At 36.6% G+C, this 16,651-nt stretch overlaps 2 protein-coding genes across 4 annotated transcripts; both read left to right on the top strand.

Annotated features, from left to right (window-relative positions):
• Positions 1–1,489: 1,489 nt before the first annotated feature.
• On the top strand, positions 1,490–8,279 carry LOC141653715 (embryogenesis-associated protein EMB8). Of its 3 annotated transcripts, XM_074461556.1 has the most exons (8): positions 1,539–2,168; positions 2,262–2,393; positions 3,097–3,239; positions 3,356–3,453; positions 3,550–3,644; positions 5,513–5,566; positions 7,189–7,399; positions 7,938–8,279. In XM_074461556.1, exons 1-7 carry the CDS (start codon positions 1,623–1,625, stop codon positions 7,381–7,383), a joined length of 1,263 nt encoding a protein of 420 aa, XP_074317657.1. In that variant the 5' UTR covers positions 1,539–1,622; the 3' UTR covers positions 7,384–7,399; positions 7,938–8,279. The 3 variants fall into 3 exon arrangements, with proteins under 3 accessions (XP_074317656.1, XP_074317657.1, XP_074317658.1); XM_074461555.1 differs by lacking the exon at positions 7,938–8,279 and having other exon boundaries at positions 1,490–2,168; positions 7,189–7,598; XM_074461557.1 differs by lacking the exons at positions 5,513–5,566; positions 7,189–7,399; positions 7,938–8,279 and adding an exon at positions 4,042–4,354 and having other exon boundaries at positions 3,550–3,740.
• Positions 8,280–10,899: 2,620 nt separating this feature from the next.
• Positions 10,900–13,732, top strand: LOC141653713 (methionine gamma-lyase). The gene is made up of 2 exons (XM_074461553.1): positions 10,900–11,793; positions 13,033–13,732. Exons 1-2 carry the CDS (start codon positions 10,995–10,997, stop codon positions 13,605–13,607), a joined length of 1,374 nt encoding a protein of 457 aa, XP_074317654.1. The 5' UTR covers positions 10,900–10,994; the 3' UTR covers positions 13,608–13,732.
• Positions 13,733–16,651: the final 2,919 nt, after the last annotated feature.

Raw genomic sequence — 16,651 nt, 5'->3', positions numbered from 1 at the left:
TAAACTAAAACCGTCTTTATACGAATTTGTATATTAAGATATCTCATATTGTTATTCGTTCTATATCTCATAAATCTGTTCCTCTTATGAGAATACTCTCACAAATAATATAAATTGTGAACAAAAGATAGGAGTACCAAATCTTAACTTGAAAAAAAAATTATCATATTATCACTTTTTTTAAAATATTAATCTTATAATACGTATTTTTCTATTTATATATACATATACAAATTTAGCTAATTTATCTTATTTGTGAGTTAGGTCACATATATTAACCCCAAATTAGCATTAAGTAGGCTATATATCTGATGTATTACATTATATGGTATAGTTTTTGTGTTTAAGATAAAAAATTTGAGTTTTATTTTAAAAATTATGAGTTTTATTATAAAGCTTTTGAATTCATACACTTAACCATTAAACTCGAAAAATTACAACATAGCTCAAAAACATTACATATAAACTCAGAAAAAGTTTAAGGTAAAAAAAACTAAAATGTAATTTATAAACTTTATAAAATTCAGAAAAAATACACAAAAATTCAATTATATATTAAGTGATATAGTACATCCGATATATAATAATTTTTCCCCCCAAATTTTGGGGTTATTTTGTTTCGGGCCTTTTAAATCGCAAGTCAAGATCTAGCGGGTCAATTTAACACGTCCTTCCAAATTTTTCATCTTCACCTGATTGTATTGTGCTATGTTCCTATTATTAACTTAGAGTAGATCTCCTGAGAGACGATCTGCCAATTCAGTTTTTGAGAGACCGGTTACAAATTGATAAAAAAATGGTACAAAACACAATAAAACGAGTATAAATAGTATACAATGAGATACTAATAAAATGATTACAATATATAATAAAAACAATTGAAACTTGCACGGGTCAATTCTTATTTTGTTCGTCTACCAAGTAACAATTTGTACTAAATGAAAATTAGGTCAGAATTTACATTTTAAGATATGTACGGGTCAAAACTTTCATTTGGTCATGTGCACGGGTGCAATTAAATGGAAAAACGGATTAACAATTTGTAATTTCAATTCACTAATTCTATGGTAATTTTAAATCAATAATTTAGTTTTATCTATGTAAGTCAACTTTTTTTGAGGCCGCCTGAGTAACAAGGCCGAGTAGAGACTCAAATTTAGCTAACAAGACTCAAGATGGCGTATTTTACCATGACAATTATCCGGCCAATTGACACTAATATATTATTTATACTAATTGCACATGAAATTTTTAATTCAAATCTAAAATCTTCTTTATTATAACTCAATTGTCTATATAGTTAAACAAAAAATAGGGAGATTTGATTACTTTATTTTAAAACTTACTCTATAATTACAATTTTTATAATTCCTTCTCAAATAATTTACCCGTGCAATTTGCACGGGTTTAAAACTAGTTCCATTTCTAAGCGGCCAACCAAACGACAATTTTTTTTTTTTTTAAAAAATGGTTGTAATTCGGTGGTGATGAAGATTGAAGCGTTGAGCAATAGAGAGTCTCGATTCCAAAATGTTGGGCGAAGACGATTGGGAGTGGGAGTAAAGGCCGAAAAAGAAGGTAGTCCTGTAGTCCGTATTAAATTAATATAATAATAGAGAAAAATGGCGTTAGTGCAGTGGACGACAATAACAAGAGTGAGACACACATACACATACAAACCCCCGTACTTGGGCAGCAGCAGCAGCATGTCCAGTAGTTATTACAGACCCATTATGTCATCATCATTATCATCATCGTCGGAGGTTGGTGTGCATCCTTCTCTTGATGTATGCGGGGGTGGCCTGATTAAGTACCTCCCTTCCCTCCACAACACTCTACAGCGCCCCTACCGCCCTTTCCCTGTTATCGGATTGAACCGTCACTTGGAAACCATTTTCGCATCATTCTTCAGGTCACTCCCCACTCTCACTTTCAAGCGCGAGTGTATCAGAACTCCTGATGATGGCGCTGTCGCTCTCGATTGGGTCGCCGGAGATCACTTCAACCTTCCTCCCGACTCTCCTACCTTGATTTTGCTGCCGGGTCTTACTGGAGGTAGCGGCGACTCTTACGTCAGACACATGTTGATCAGGGCCAGGAATCTGGGTTGGCGTGTTGTTGTCTTCAATAGTCGTGGCTGTGCTAATAGCCCCGTTACTACCCCTCAGGTATCAATCAATTCCTCAACAATTTAAACAAATCCCTAATAATTATAGAATACTACTCATACATTATTTTATTATCAATTATTATTGCTGCAGTTTTATTCCGCTTCATTCACAGGGGATATCACTCAAGTGGTTGCCCATGTTGGGGCTAGGTATCCTCAGGCCAATCTATATGCTGTTGGCTGGTCTCTTGGTGCTAATATTCTTGTTCGTTATTTGGCTCAGGTTTCCCATTACTCCTTTATTCTTGCCCCCCCTCTCGTTCTGCTTCGTTTCATTTATCATCTTCTTCGTCTTCTTACCTACTACGGAGTACATTATCAGATTCTCATATGAATTCTGCCAATGCTCACTAATGGACTTTACCAAGAATCATAATGCTACCTAGTGTATAACGTAAATATAGATGCTCATGCTGCTACTATAGCCCATGTTTAGGAAGGAGAATATGCACATACCCATCACCCATGCCCTCTTGAATTACCAGTCACGATTCATGCTTCACTTTGGGCCAACTTCCGTAACAAGATCAGATAGGTTACATGATCATATGCATTTGTTTTGCGCTCATTTCTACCTTTTCATCTTTCAATATGTTGCTAACCTTGCATCTTGGTCTGTGTCAATCGATTTTAGCGATATAGTAATCCGTAGTCTGGTAGAAATGTTATTTTTTAGTGAACGATACTTTTTATTTCGTGTGAATTTGTATGGAAGCTATACTTTTGCCATATATAGTGAAACAAAACCGTTGCAGTTCATTATGTTGAAAAGCTTGACCGAGATTTTAACATTCTCTGTGTTTTCGGCATCGCAGCATTGAGTAGATGATAGTATCTTTGCTTTAGTTGTGTACACTCTCGTCTGCCTCCAGCAAATTTTGCAGTCCTAGTTATTCTTACCATTGCTAATCTGCTATCTGTTTCAGGAATCTCATAACTGCTCACTTGCTGGGGCGGTGTCCCTGTGTAACCCTTTCAATCTGCCCATCGCAGATGAGGACTTCCGCAAGGGGTTTAATAACATTTATGATAAAGCACTTGCAAACAGTCTCTCTAGAATTTTCAAAGTGTAATGATGCTGAAACTGAAAACCTGTTATCCTTGTTTAGATGCTCTTAAAACTGCTGCTGTGATTTCTTAAATTTTTGGTTTGAACTGCATTTCATGATCAATTTGCTTCCTCAGACATGCCCCATTATTTGAAGACATTGGTGGGGATTACAACATCCCAATGGTTGCAAATGCCAAGACTGTGAAGGAGTTTGATGAAGGGTTGACACGAGGTCCATTCAAGTCTTTTGCTATTCAGTATAAACAGTTTTCTGTTTATCTTTTCGGTATCTGTGGCTTATGTGCATTACTATTGAAAATTGCTGCAGTTTCTTTCGGGTTCAAGTCAGCTGACGACTACTATTTGCATTCAAGCAGTGCAGACTCAATTAAATACGTTCAGACGCCATTGCTTTGCATCCAAGTATACTTAACATTGCCTACATTCGTGGTTTTTCATTTTGCTGGCATTGATTGTTGCTAAAAATAGAACAGAGGAGGGCATCAATGCCTTCTTAGGGTGTGTTTGGATAGCAAAAGTGGAGGGAAAGGGAGGGGAGGGAGAAGGGGGGAAGAGAAAAGGAGGGAAGGGAAGGGGAGGGGAAATGGGATGTGGGTGTTTGGATACAATTTCCTTCCAAATCTTGCCTATTGTGGAGAGATTTTGATTTGCCTTGGAGGAGGGAAAATGGATCCCTCCCAATCTCTCCCCCTCCATTTCGCTCCACCCTTATTTCCTATCCAAACAAGGGAGTTTAAGTCCCCTACTTTCCCTCCCTTTCCTTTCCCTCCAAATCCATCAATCCAAACACACCCTTAAGGTCTTCTGCCTGATAAATAGAACGATATCTTACAATAAATGACGCCATAAAGTAGGAGAAGAAATTGAAGTACTGTAGATAGATCTGCCTTAACTTTGTTCTTCGGGCATGGGTATTGGTATCTCACACGGTTATATATCTAAGTGTCCGACTCGTAATGGCTCAAACCCTTAGACACCATGATAGAGATATGTCTTTAGAACATAAATCTTATAAAAAGTGTGAAATATTGAGATTATTGTAAGTGAAAAGAAAACATGTATGAGACACGTCTCCTTAAAATCGTCAAAAAAATCATACAGGAAGTTTCACATACCATACATTTCCTCCACTTTTGTCATGCTCATGCAAGCCTTTCTTTTTTGCATTTTCCTCAGAGAAGTGTCTAATTGGCGAGTGTTAGGTAAGGATTCAATACCCAGGTTCTTGAGTGTTACAACAGATAAGAATATGGCCTCAAAATTGAAGAGTCTGAGTACCATAGCCAAGAAAATGGGTAACCTGGCTCCTTTTTGGGCTTTTTTTTTCTTTTGTTTTTTTCAGGCGTGCTTTTGGAAAGGTCATTTCATTCTCTTTGGGCCATTCAGGATTGGCTGGTTTAGGGTAGAGTGGTTTTGGTTAGGTCATTTGCGGTCCCAACAGAGTACTGAGGCTGTGTACTTGTCTAATGAGTCACATAATAGGTCTTTAGGGTGTGTTTGGATGGAGGGATTTGGAGGGAAAGGAAAGGGAGGGAGAGTGGGGATTTAAAATCCCTTGTTTGGATAGCAAATAAGGGTAGAGGGAAATGGAGGGGGAGGGATTTGTAGGGATCCATTTTCCCTCCTCAGGCAAATCAAAATCTTTCCACCATAGGAAAGATTTGGAGGGAAATTGTATCCAAACATCCACTTTCCATTCCCATTTCCACTTCCCTTCCCTTCCCCTCCCCTCCTTTCCCTTTCCCTCCTATTTTGGTATCCAAACAAGCCCTTAGACAAGAGACAAGGTTTACTCTTTTCGGTTTTATGTAACAATCGGTTGAGCGAGAGTATTACCCTTTGTTTCGATAAAAAAATTAAGGGAAAGGGAGCTGATTTTTCCTCCAAATCTTTCTTTTGTTGGCCGGAAATAATAGAGGGAAAATAATTTGCATTGGAGGAGAGAAATGGAGGATCCATTTTCCCTTCCCGTCAAATCACTCTATCCCCATTTTGGTACCCAAACAAAGGAAATTGTCTCCCTCCAAATCCCTTCCCTCCCTTTCCCTCGGAATTGATGGAAGGGTGTTGGATGAAATGGGAGGGATGTGATTTCCCTTGTTTGGGTAGTAGGTTGGGTTTGAGAAAAATGAACGGAAGGAAATGGAGGGATTAATTTTCCCTCTTATATGGCAAATATTTGGAATAAAATTGTCTACATCCCTTTCCGTCCCTTGACCTTCCATCCTTTTTTGAATTTGTATCCAAACAAAAGAGTTGCTATTGTGCAGGCTGCAAATGATCCCATTGCTCCAGCCAGGGGCATTCCCCGCAAAGCCATTGAGGTATGGCTTATCTTGTTTCATTTTGTTTTAAGGCTAAATTATCAATTACTCCCTTTTATAGTACACTTTTTCAAAATTACTCCCTTTTATAAAAATTTTTAAAAATTACTCCCAAAAAATTGCTGAAATTTTTAAATTGCTCCCAAATCCCTATTTTTGTACATTTAGGACGAAAATGCCCTTGATTCTCATATTATTTTTTCATTCTTCTTTCTCTCTTTCTAATTGGGCAGAATTGAGTCATTTTGTTTGCTTCATATCTGGAGTTTCACATACACAAAAATTACGTTCTTTATACGGATAGAATCTTGAAGAAGTCTACTTTCTAATGGCGTTGGAATCAATAAGTTTTACCGTGTGAATTTTGCCCAACAAGCCTTCAAAAACTGATACGATTTTATGACAGATTTGCGTCCTTCCACGAGAATTGCGATTCCCGACAAACTACAAATCACCCAGAAGTCTACCTTACTAATTCGGAAACTAGACTCAAAGGGCTACAACCATGTAAAAGGGCGTTTACATTAAATCAAAATAACACCAAGGAAATGGCTCCTCAATATCAGACACGAATCTGGAAAAACAGGGAATTCCAAACCCGAATTGGGTCATTTTGTTTGCTTCATATCTGGAGTTTTACATAGACAAAAATTACGTTCTTTATACGGATAGAATCTTGAAGAAGTCTACTTTCCAATGGCGTTGGAATCAATAAGTTTTACTGTGTGAATTTTGCCCAACAAGCCTTCAAAGACCGATACGATTTTAAGACCAAATTCCCTATTTTTCCAGATTCGTGTCTGATATTGAGGAGCCATTTCCATGGTGTTATTTTGATTTAATGTAAACGCCCTTTCACATGGTTGTAGCCCTTTGAGTCTAGTTTCCGAATTGGTAAGGTAGACTTCTGGGTGATTTGTAGTTTGTCGGGAATCGTAATTCTCGTGGAAAGACGCAAAATCATCATAAAATCGTATCGATCTTTGAAGGCTTGTTGGGCAAAATTCACATGGTAAAACTTATTGATTCCAACGCCATTAGAAAGTAGACTTCTTCAAGATTCTATCCGTATAAAGAACGTAATTTTTGTGTATGTGAAACTCCAGATATGAAGCAAACAAAATGACTCAATTCTGCCCAATTAGAAAGAGAGAAGAAGAATGAAAAAATAATATGAGAATCAAGGGCATTTTCGTCCTAAATGTACAAAAATAGGGATTTGGGAGCAATTTAAAAATTTCAGCAATTTTTTGGGAGTAATTTTTAAAAAATTTTATAAAAGGGAGTAATTTTGAAAAAGTGTACTATAAAAGGGAGTAATTGATAATTTAGCCTTGTTTTAATTATTTTTCAGGATTATACTTCAGAGTTTTGCATTTCGCTCCTATCTCACTATCTCAGTACCTACATAGCTAATAAATATTTTTTTGGTGGTGTTATGTTTTGAACGACAATACCATATTTTACCACCATTGTAGATTTTGTTTTCTGAGCTGTCTATGTTGTTGGCTTAGTCCTTACTCCCTAATAGTGTCTAATTTGGCTGGAGGCAGTTTGCTGTATACCCTGAAGGCCTGAAAGTCTGAAACCATGTACTTATTTAGACTGTTACCTTGTGTCAGGAAAATGAGAACTGTGTATTGATTATCACTCCAAAGGGTGGTCATTTGGGATGGGTTGCTGGAAATGAAGCGCCGTTTGGGGCACCGTGGACTGACCCATGCGTGATAGATTTTTTACAACACCTTGAAAAGAGTTCAGCTGAAGTTTCAACCCTATCAAACCAATCGAACTGTGCCCAGCCGGTATACAGGTGACTTGTTGATGGCAGAGGTATGATTTTCGGTTGAATGCTGCTGTTAAGTTTGTACAATAGTTAACTGTAATATGATTCATTGTCCAACTTGGCCATTTATTTATTGAATATACACAAAGAATGTCCAATTTGTTCAGCTGGAAAATACACGGTGAATACAGAATACTATATGGGATGGAGACGAGGCATACATGATATGCTCAAATTTTAAATAAACATGAGAATATTATTATCATACGAAGTAGTTATTACTCCAGTAGTTAGGCCCTGTTCTTTCTGGCTTTTTAGAGCTGAGCTGAAATAATCATATTAATAATAATAATAATAGTATTCAATATTATTGTTATTATCAACTATAATATATTAATATTCATAGTATAATAGTAATACTAAAATTAATATTTATAAGAAAAAAATTATAATATTATATATGAATAATCATGAAAAAATAGTATTTTTCTACTAATAATATTTTTAATAACAATAATAAATAATGTCATATTAATAATGATATTAGTAAAATAATTGTTTAGAATAAAACACTCTCGAATTCAGGTCGAGTCAACGCCCTACTCTCATATGGCATCTCGAGCCTATGCTTGCTCTCTTCGGATGGATCTTTCACGCGTAACAAAGGCCTCAGAGGGTATGCAAAAGGTCCTTCTCTGATGCCTTACGGTAATGGTGGATAGTCGGGACCTTGCTTGAAGCTAAGGTCTATGTGCCCTCTTGTAGTAGCTCGAGTAGTCTTACTTCTAGAGAGAGGAAGTTGTTGGTGAGAAGTTTTTACTATTGATTGGTGAATAGTGAGATATTTATAGGTTTTATGTGTACCTCAAATGATGGTTTGACAAGCACGGTTACCATATTCGCTATGAATACGCCTTACCGATTCGCGATTCGCTTATAAAAAATGTGTTACATGTATTTTCGATGAATCAACTTAGATTAGAATTTTAACGATTTGTGATTCGTAGGGTACCAAGCGAATTTGTAACCATGTTGGCAAGCGTGTTGACTTGTAAGACCCCGTATTGGCAAGTGAGTCAAATCGGTTCGGTGTGCCTCATTAATAATATTAATAATAAATGTTATGAAATTTAATAATAATACCAATAAATGTTATGAATTTTAATAATAATATCAATAATAATTATAATAACAACGACAATAATAATAATAATAATAATAATAATAATAATAATAACAACCACAACAACATTAATAACATTATTATTCATTTTAATAATAATATTCATCATCATCATAATAATAATAATAGTAATAATAATAAATAAGTAAATAAATAAATTATTAACAATATTATTAATTATAATTATAATAATAATAAATAATATTAATATTTAAAAAATAGTATTATTGTTAACAAAATTAATAATAACTATTATTTAAATTAGTAAAGTTCTAAAATGAAATTTGAATTTAATGGAGAGTGAATTGAATTTGAATCAATCGAATGGAGTCAATCAATCGAATCGAATGGAGTTGAACTTAATCGAATTTAATCAATAGAAATTGAAATTTGAATCGAAATTTGAAAATAAAAGCGGAAAAACAAGCGCTTTATTGGTTTAGTGGTGGGAAAAGGAGTGTTGATACTACTAATCCCGGGGGCCACGTCAATGATTCTATCATCGTGATGATTTACTTTAATACACTTTAGAATTTGTGGAATTCTTGTTGGCTATACTTGTATACACTAATGTGGTCGTACTAATCGCTCTCTACTTTGTATTTGTCGTTGGCTTCTACGATGGATATTGACGTTCTGAGTTGTGACACCATTGGAACGGAACACAAGGTGGCATACTGTTGGTTTTCAGTGGTTTACAGACATGGTAAAAAGGGCGACTTTGATGATATAGTGTCATCTTAACTCGAGTGATGGAATACTCGATTATTTATTTGAAAATATAAGATGCAACAACATGACAAGTGCATCTCGAACCTAGTCGAGGAGGAGGGTATATGAATTTGACATGTTGGAATCTAGTCAAGTCTAGAGATTACTACTACAAAAGGAGGTTGAACCGATGATGAAGTTAGTTAACTTTATTTAGAAAGAGATGAGGACAAGCACACTTAGCACAGGTGGAAGGAAGGAAGGAAGGAAGAGTATGGGAAAAAGAAAACAAACATGATAGGGTAAACGACGTGGATACTTATAGTGCCTTGTTGACTTGAGACCCACATGTGTTCAAATAAAGTATAAAAACTCATTTACAAATTGATAAGATGGATGGAGGAGAATCCGACTTTGTCCAAGGCAACTGGAAGGATATTATCCATTTCTTAAAATGAACACAAATTCTCACTTGTGATGGACACTATCCTTTACAAGTAAGACTAGCTGTAAAATGAAATAGAGTTTCATTACCTCTTTACTTTAAAGGTATTAGGGGAACCATAAAGAGTTCCCACCAACTTGGAGAATTAGATTTAGACTTGGTGCTTTATTAGGCTTTTGTTTCGGTGGAATTTGGTAATCATTCTTATCTCGTTAATTAACAACTCACTTTATGTATGTACTCCATGACGTACCACACTCTCTCCACACCGACGACGCTGTTTACCTTGTTTTTTTTTTTTTTTTGCGAAGATTAAATCTTTCGATTGGTCGCGCAAGTTCAAATTTCAGCTAAGGCTCGTACGAGGAAATGAAAATCCATTGGGTATGGGAGCCATACTTGCCAGTTACCACTAAGAAGGTGATATTAAACAAAAACAAAAAAAAAAACGTGGTAACAAAGAACAGTCTGAGAACGAATGGAGGGTGTGGTGTGAGTGATCCGGCCCCAATCAAATATGAACCGTCCACTTTGCCTTTGATACCTCACATGCAAAACACGTAAAAGACGAAACATTTAAAGCCCAAATCAATTCATTCAACTTTTTTGTCCAAACATAACTTAGACTCGCATGCATGACGAGTAGGGGTACCTAACTTCCTCATCGATCCATCATTTTTTAATTCTATTATGAATTTTATTCAGTCTTGGCTAATTTTATGTAATTATTAAAACGTAATTATAATTTAGTAATACTCCTCCGTAGTTAATTGTTCGTTATTGAATTTAATTCTGAAACGATTTACTATATCATTAAAAAAAAAGGAAGGTTACCCGTGATAGTGTAACCAATGGAAAGAGAAATCATTTACTCCATTTGGCAATGTTTGTGGAATATTCAAAAATATACTCCGTAATGTATTTGGACACGAAACTATTCTGTATTACAAGAACAATTAATATTGACCCTCTAACAAGACCTGGTGAATTTTATAGAAAGGAGCCAAGGCTGCTATTCACACCAACCTGATATGTTTACTGTTATAGAAGATATAATTACTTATTTTAAATTATACATTAATTAATAAATATATTATACTCCGTATTTATTATTAAGAGAAAAATGACGTACGTATCTGGGTAGTTTTGATATGAAACGGGAAACCTGAGGGCTGGCAGTGGCCCCCTCTACTCTATATAAGTATCCTCAATCTTTGGGACTCAAACTCACCACTTTTCTCTCTTAAACCCTTCTTTTTTTTCATTCATTCATTCATCCATTCATTTCCGAGCAAAGAGTATTATGGCCACCGAAATTAGTGGAGCAAATATGGTTGCAACTGCTTTCCCCCACACCAAGGGTAATAAGAAACGCAGTGCCGGTGATGATGACAATGACAATTTCACCCCCACCATCCTCATAACCAAGAAACCCCACCTCAACAAGGAAGACCCTGTTGTGGCCCTAGCCAACGTGAGACACGAGTTTGGGGAACACGGAGGGGTAAACATGTCAATTGAGGCATCCGCCACGTTTACAGTCATGGAGCCTGAGACTATGGGGAGATTGTTCTCAGGGGAACTCGGTCCTGACAGGGACTTTTATGTATACAGCCGCCACTTCAACCCCACTGTCCTCAACCTCGGACGGTTGATGGCCGCCATGGAGGGAACCGAGGCAGCCTACTGCACTGCCAGCGGCATGTCTGCAATCTCCTCGGTTCTCTTTCAACTGGTGGGTGCTGGAGGGCATGTGGTTGCCTCCCAGACCCTCTACGGAGGCACCCACGCCCTCCTCACCCACTTTCTTCCCCGTGCCTGCGGTATTACCACCTCCTTTGTCAACATTAGTGACCATGCGGCCGTGGAGGCTGCTATTCAGGTGGGCAGGACTAAGCTCCTCTACTTTGAATCTATCTCTAATCCAACCCTCACGGTAGCCGACATTCCTGAGCTCTGCAGGATTGCTCATGCCAAAGGGACTGTGGCCGTGGTGGATAATACTTTTGCGCCCATGGTCATTTCTCCTGCGCGCCTTGGTGCTGATGTCGTCCTCCACAGCATCTCCAAGTATATTAGCGGTGGCGCCGACATCATCGCAGGTATATTATTATTATTATTATTATTATTATTATTATGAGCGTCACCGAACCAAGTGTGTGATTTCTCTTGAGGGTTTATCTAATGTCCATAGAAATTGATTCACATAGAGATATGTCACATGTAAGGTACTCCTGTTCTTTTGATGGAAGTATTCCCTCCATCTTAATCATTTGTTTACCTTGGCTTTGATTAAAATACTCATCAGAAAGAATACTAAAGTTAAACAAATGAATGAGACGGAGAGGCACATTGCAAATTAATATTGTTAAGAAAATTTGAATTAGGCTTGTACTCTGTATGAGCAAGTTTGGTCTATGTGGAGTTAAAGTCTATGGTTAAGTGTAGCTATCATAATGATATTTTGATACCTTAAATTCGGATGTGATTATGATATATTGGCATGGAGTACTAGTTTAGGAATGTGGTGGTGTTACTATCGCAACCACGTACCTTGATTACAATTTATGCGAGTAGTTAACAATCAACACCAAGATTAAGTAAAACTGGTACTATTCAATTCGTAGGATATAACCTGCATCTCATTTATATTCTGTTTATGTAATTTTGATGATCAATGATATAGAGACTTAACTATAATTTGTCACTTTTGATTATCAAAACCATTTGTTTTAGGGTCCGTTTGGATACAATTTTAGGAGGGAAGGGGAGGGGAGGGGGAGTGAGGGGAGGGGAGAGAAGGGGAGGGCAAATGAAATGTGGGTGTTTGGATAACAAAAAATATGAAGGGAAATGGAAGGGGAGGAAGGAGGGAGATGAAGAATGGATGGAGGATTGAAGGATGTTGGTGGTATAATTAGAGTGCAAATAATGTTTTCTTTCCAAATCTTGCCACCATTGGAAAGATTATAGTTTGTTCTATAGGAGGGAAAACAAGTCCTCTCATTTCTCTCCCCTTCCATTTCCTTTCTCCCATATTTTTTATCCAAACAAAGAAAATTAAATCCCTCCCTTTCCCTCCCCTCCCCTTCTCTCTAATTCCTTCAATCCAAACGAACCCTTAATGTTGTCAAAGTGATAGACGATGTGAAGTCACCAAAAAAAAAGCTATTTGCGTGTATTGTGATAATATATCAATCAATCGAAGTTGACTTCATTTGATCATAAAAATCAAATGGGTTAATAATGCCTACTTTATGTTGTTTTTTAGTAATGGCCCGTGCATTTTTACACGTGTTTAAAACTAGTAATGTTTGATGATTGTACTTTGATTAATGCAGGTGCTGTATGTGGACCGGCGAGCCTGATAAATTCAATGATGGACTTGCAACATGGGGCCTTGATGTTACTTGGTCCAACAATGAACGCAAAAGTAGCCTTTGAATTATCAGAAAGAATACCGCACTTGGGGTTGAGGATGAAAGAGCATTGTACAAGGGCATTGGAATATGCTAACAGGATGAACAAGTTGGGTCTGAAAGTCATATACCCAGGTCTAGAAGATCATCCCCAGCACCAGCTACTCAAGTCCATTGGGAATCCCCAGTATGGATTTGGCGGTATCTTGTGCGTGGATATGGAAACCGAGGAGCGGGCTAACAGGCTCATGTATCAGCTCCAGAACTGCACCCAGTTTGGGTTAATGGCCGTAAGCTTGGGTTACTATGAGACTCTTATGTCTTGCTCCGGCAGCAGCACCAGCAGTGAGATGAACGACGAGGAAAAGGCCCGTGCTGGCATTTCACCTGGCCTCGTCCGCATGTCTGTCGGCTATACTGGCACTCTCGACCAGAAATGGGCTCAATTTGACAAGGCTTTCTCTAAATTACAAGCTCCTACAAAGTTCTCTGTTTAACTCTATGCTTTGATTTCCTCTGCTCATAATCATCACTCTTCCAGATCTTTGTACATTTGCTCTCTCAATTAATGTCCAAGTGTGGCTAATTTTATTGCATTAGCAAATCAATAAATAAATAAATACGGAGTACAATAAAACAACTCTCACTGATAGGTGACAACCACACCATTAAATTTATCATTCTCCTATAATATACTAATATAATATGGTTTATATCTATATTTTTTGTATCACCCTCCTTTAATCCCAATCAAAAGTCATCTATTACTTTTAACACAAAAACAAAAATAAGAAAAATAGGTAATTTTGGAGCACACAAAACATATAACTCCACATGCACATAGAAGACGACCTAAAAAAAACTACCAAAAAAGAAAATAGATAACCTAAATATTCCATTACGAGGGTATATATACACATACAATGGTAGAGTTTCCATAAGATACTATATTCTATAATCTTATAATATATGGACATCCATATAATAATAATATTTCATAACACTCCCCCTTGGATGTCCATTACTAAATAACCCTATGGGAAAATGCTAGAAAGGAAAATGGTATAATAATCTTCAAACACACGTGATAATAGCTGCCTCGTTAAAACCTTTTCATGGACCCAGTGAGACAAAACCACGGATAAGGAAAAAGAGTACAGCGCGTGTCAACTCCCCCTGATGGTTACATAACTTGATAAATCTTGAAATGAACCATGTTTTGACGTAATTTCTCGATCGTTGAATAAAATCCATCGTAGTTGATAAACTTGATATCTTCAAATCCTTGATAATTTCAATCTTCATATTTCTTTAATTCTCACAATCAGGGTGTGTCATTTGTGATGACTCTTGGATCATCATTTCAAATAATATTTCCACAATAGTGATAAGGAACTTCTTGATAGATGACATAACATTATATGTTAAGAATAACTCATCTTAATAATCATAGCATATCAATGCGCTTATTGTGCTACCTCCTTAAAACCTTGCTAGGAAAACCCTTTGGGACAAAAAACCTAGTCGAAGGGAAAAAAGAGTGTAGCCATCATTCCTTAATTCCTTATCTTAAGGAGAATCAATCCGATAATTATTGAATAAATCATTCAATAATTTTGAGCGCTTTTCTTTACTAAACCACATATGTATGAATTGACATTCTCATTGTAGACTTTGACTACATTATTTTTCAATCGTTATGGTACTTCTGGATCATAAACTAATTTCACATGTTTAGCATGAAGCTCATTTAAATCATTATTCTCATATGCTCAAACTTCAGGTTGAGACAATAATAATTTCCTTCAAGTAAACTCTACATGAATTTAAATATTCCATTTTGGAAATAATCAAGATAACATTTCAATCGTGTCGTAGAGGTTCATATATAATCATGAGTTCCCAAAACTCAAGAGGCTCCTATAGGGAGTTATCCTCGTTGGAGTATCTCGTAAGATAACATTTCTCCTTTTTTTAAACATTTATCCATTTAAAACAATATTATAAAACATGTTCATACATATGATATAAAACTAATTCTAAACAACAGTTATATAACAATGCAATAATTTATATAAAATAAAACTAATTAACATGCAAAGGATGAACTTAATCTCTAAATGCACAAGATAATGACTCGATAATGCAAACTGTACAGTTTCATTTTCCAATATTCATAACTTCAATTGACTTCAGGTCAATAATTGAACATTTAGTCCATGAGCTCATTTATAATCATAGATTAGATGTCGACAATCAAAATTGGACTTACTTATAAGATCCCCATTTTCTAGTCCATTAATTTCCGCGCGCAAATGCATATCGGTTTGTGGACATGGGTCACCCGCGCCTCGCGCACCCGCGCCTCGCGCACCCGCGCGTTGATTTTGTGGCGGCGACACTTCTCCCACGGAACCTTGGTTTGCCAAAGCACGTCATGGGCCGTTACCGATTTGTGAGGCATTGAAACCGGTGAAAGGTTGGATAAGCCTGCATTTGTGGAGAGGCCACCAATTTATTGTGGAAAAAATGGAAACCATTCGAATACCTCGTGCCATGTCAAGACACAAAGTAATGACATAGACACTAAGAACTCGTTACCCTTAGCATTCTATGTCTAGAATGACTCTCGAGATGTCAATGGACACGGATGTCCAGAGATAACTGGAGTAAGGGGTGATGGTACGTATTAGGAAGCTCTTTAATTCGAACACCTAATCCCGCCCGCCTCGATAGCGGCCTCTACTAATGATTAGGGAAATCGTTCATATTTGATATGCCGTCGATGTAATGCATGCAATGCAACAAACATAGATTTATCCTAGCATGTGAGATTAGACTATGTCGGTGAACACGTAATTTAGCAAATAATTTGGGTCGAAATAGAAAGTTAGAATAATTACATGTGAATGCCATACAATTAAATCATACATAAATAATAATTACGGTAAATAAAATATGATAACCAAAATTACAAGAATTACAAAGTTATTTGATCTACGTCAAAAGCACGCTCAAAACGGGATTTTGAAGAAGAAAATAAAAGAAAAGTAAAATAGCTAATTCCGCTCCAACTCCGTCCCGCTAAAGCTCCCGAGCAAGGTACCTACAAGAAGGTCAACAAAAGCAAGTAACATAGCTCGAAAACACCATGTGTGCAAGGCATGGTGGGAGGGACACAGATTAAGCTAAAACGAGTTAAACTGACATACTAAGCTAGCTAAGGGGCGACAAAAAGGAGACCTAAGTATCGAATTATGAGGGGTAAAACGCAACTAAAATCCTACTTATTATTATTATTATTATTATTATTATTATTATTATTATTATTATTATTATTATTATTATTATTATTTTTTATTTTTATTATAAAGGGATGCGCGCAGCTTTCATTAAAAGAAAAACAAAAGTTTACATGAAATTGGTGGGGAGCCGAGAAACAAGCTGGGCTCCGACACCCTTAGCAACAGCAAAGCTAAGTTTAGTAAAAATGTAAGCGGCCACCCGAGCCCCCGCATCCTGAGATACCGAGAATTTCTGG

This window comes from Silene latifolia, chromosome 4, assembly GCF_048544455.1.
Source record: "Silene latifolia isolate original U9 population chromosome 4, ASM4854445v1, whole genome shotgun sequence".
Lineage (NCBI taxonomy): Eukaryota > Viridiplantae > Streptophyta > Magnoliopsida > Caryophyllales > Caryophyllaceae > Silene > Silene latifolia.
The sequence above is the reverse complement of the archived record's forward strand: the minus strand, read 5'-3'. Positions and strand labels throughout refer to the sequence as shown.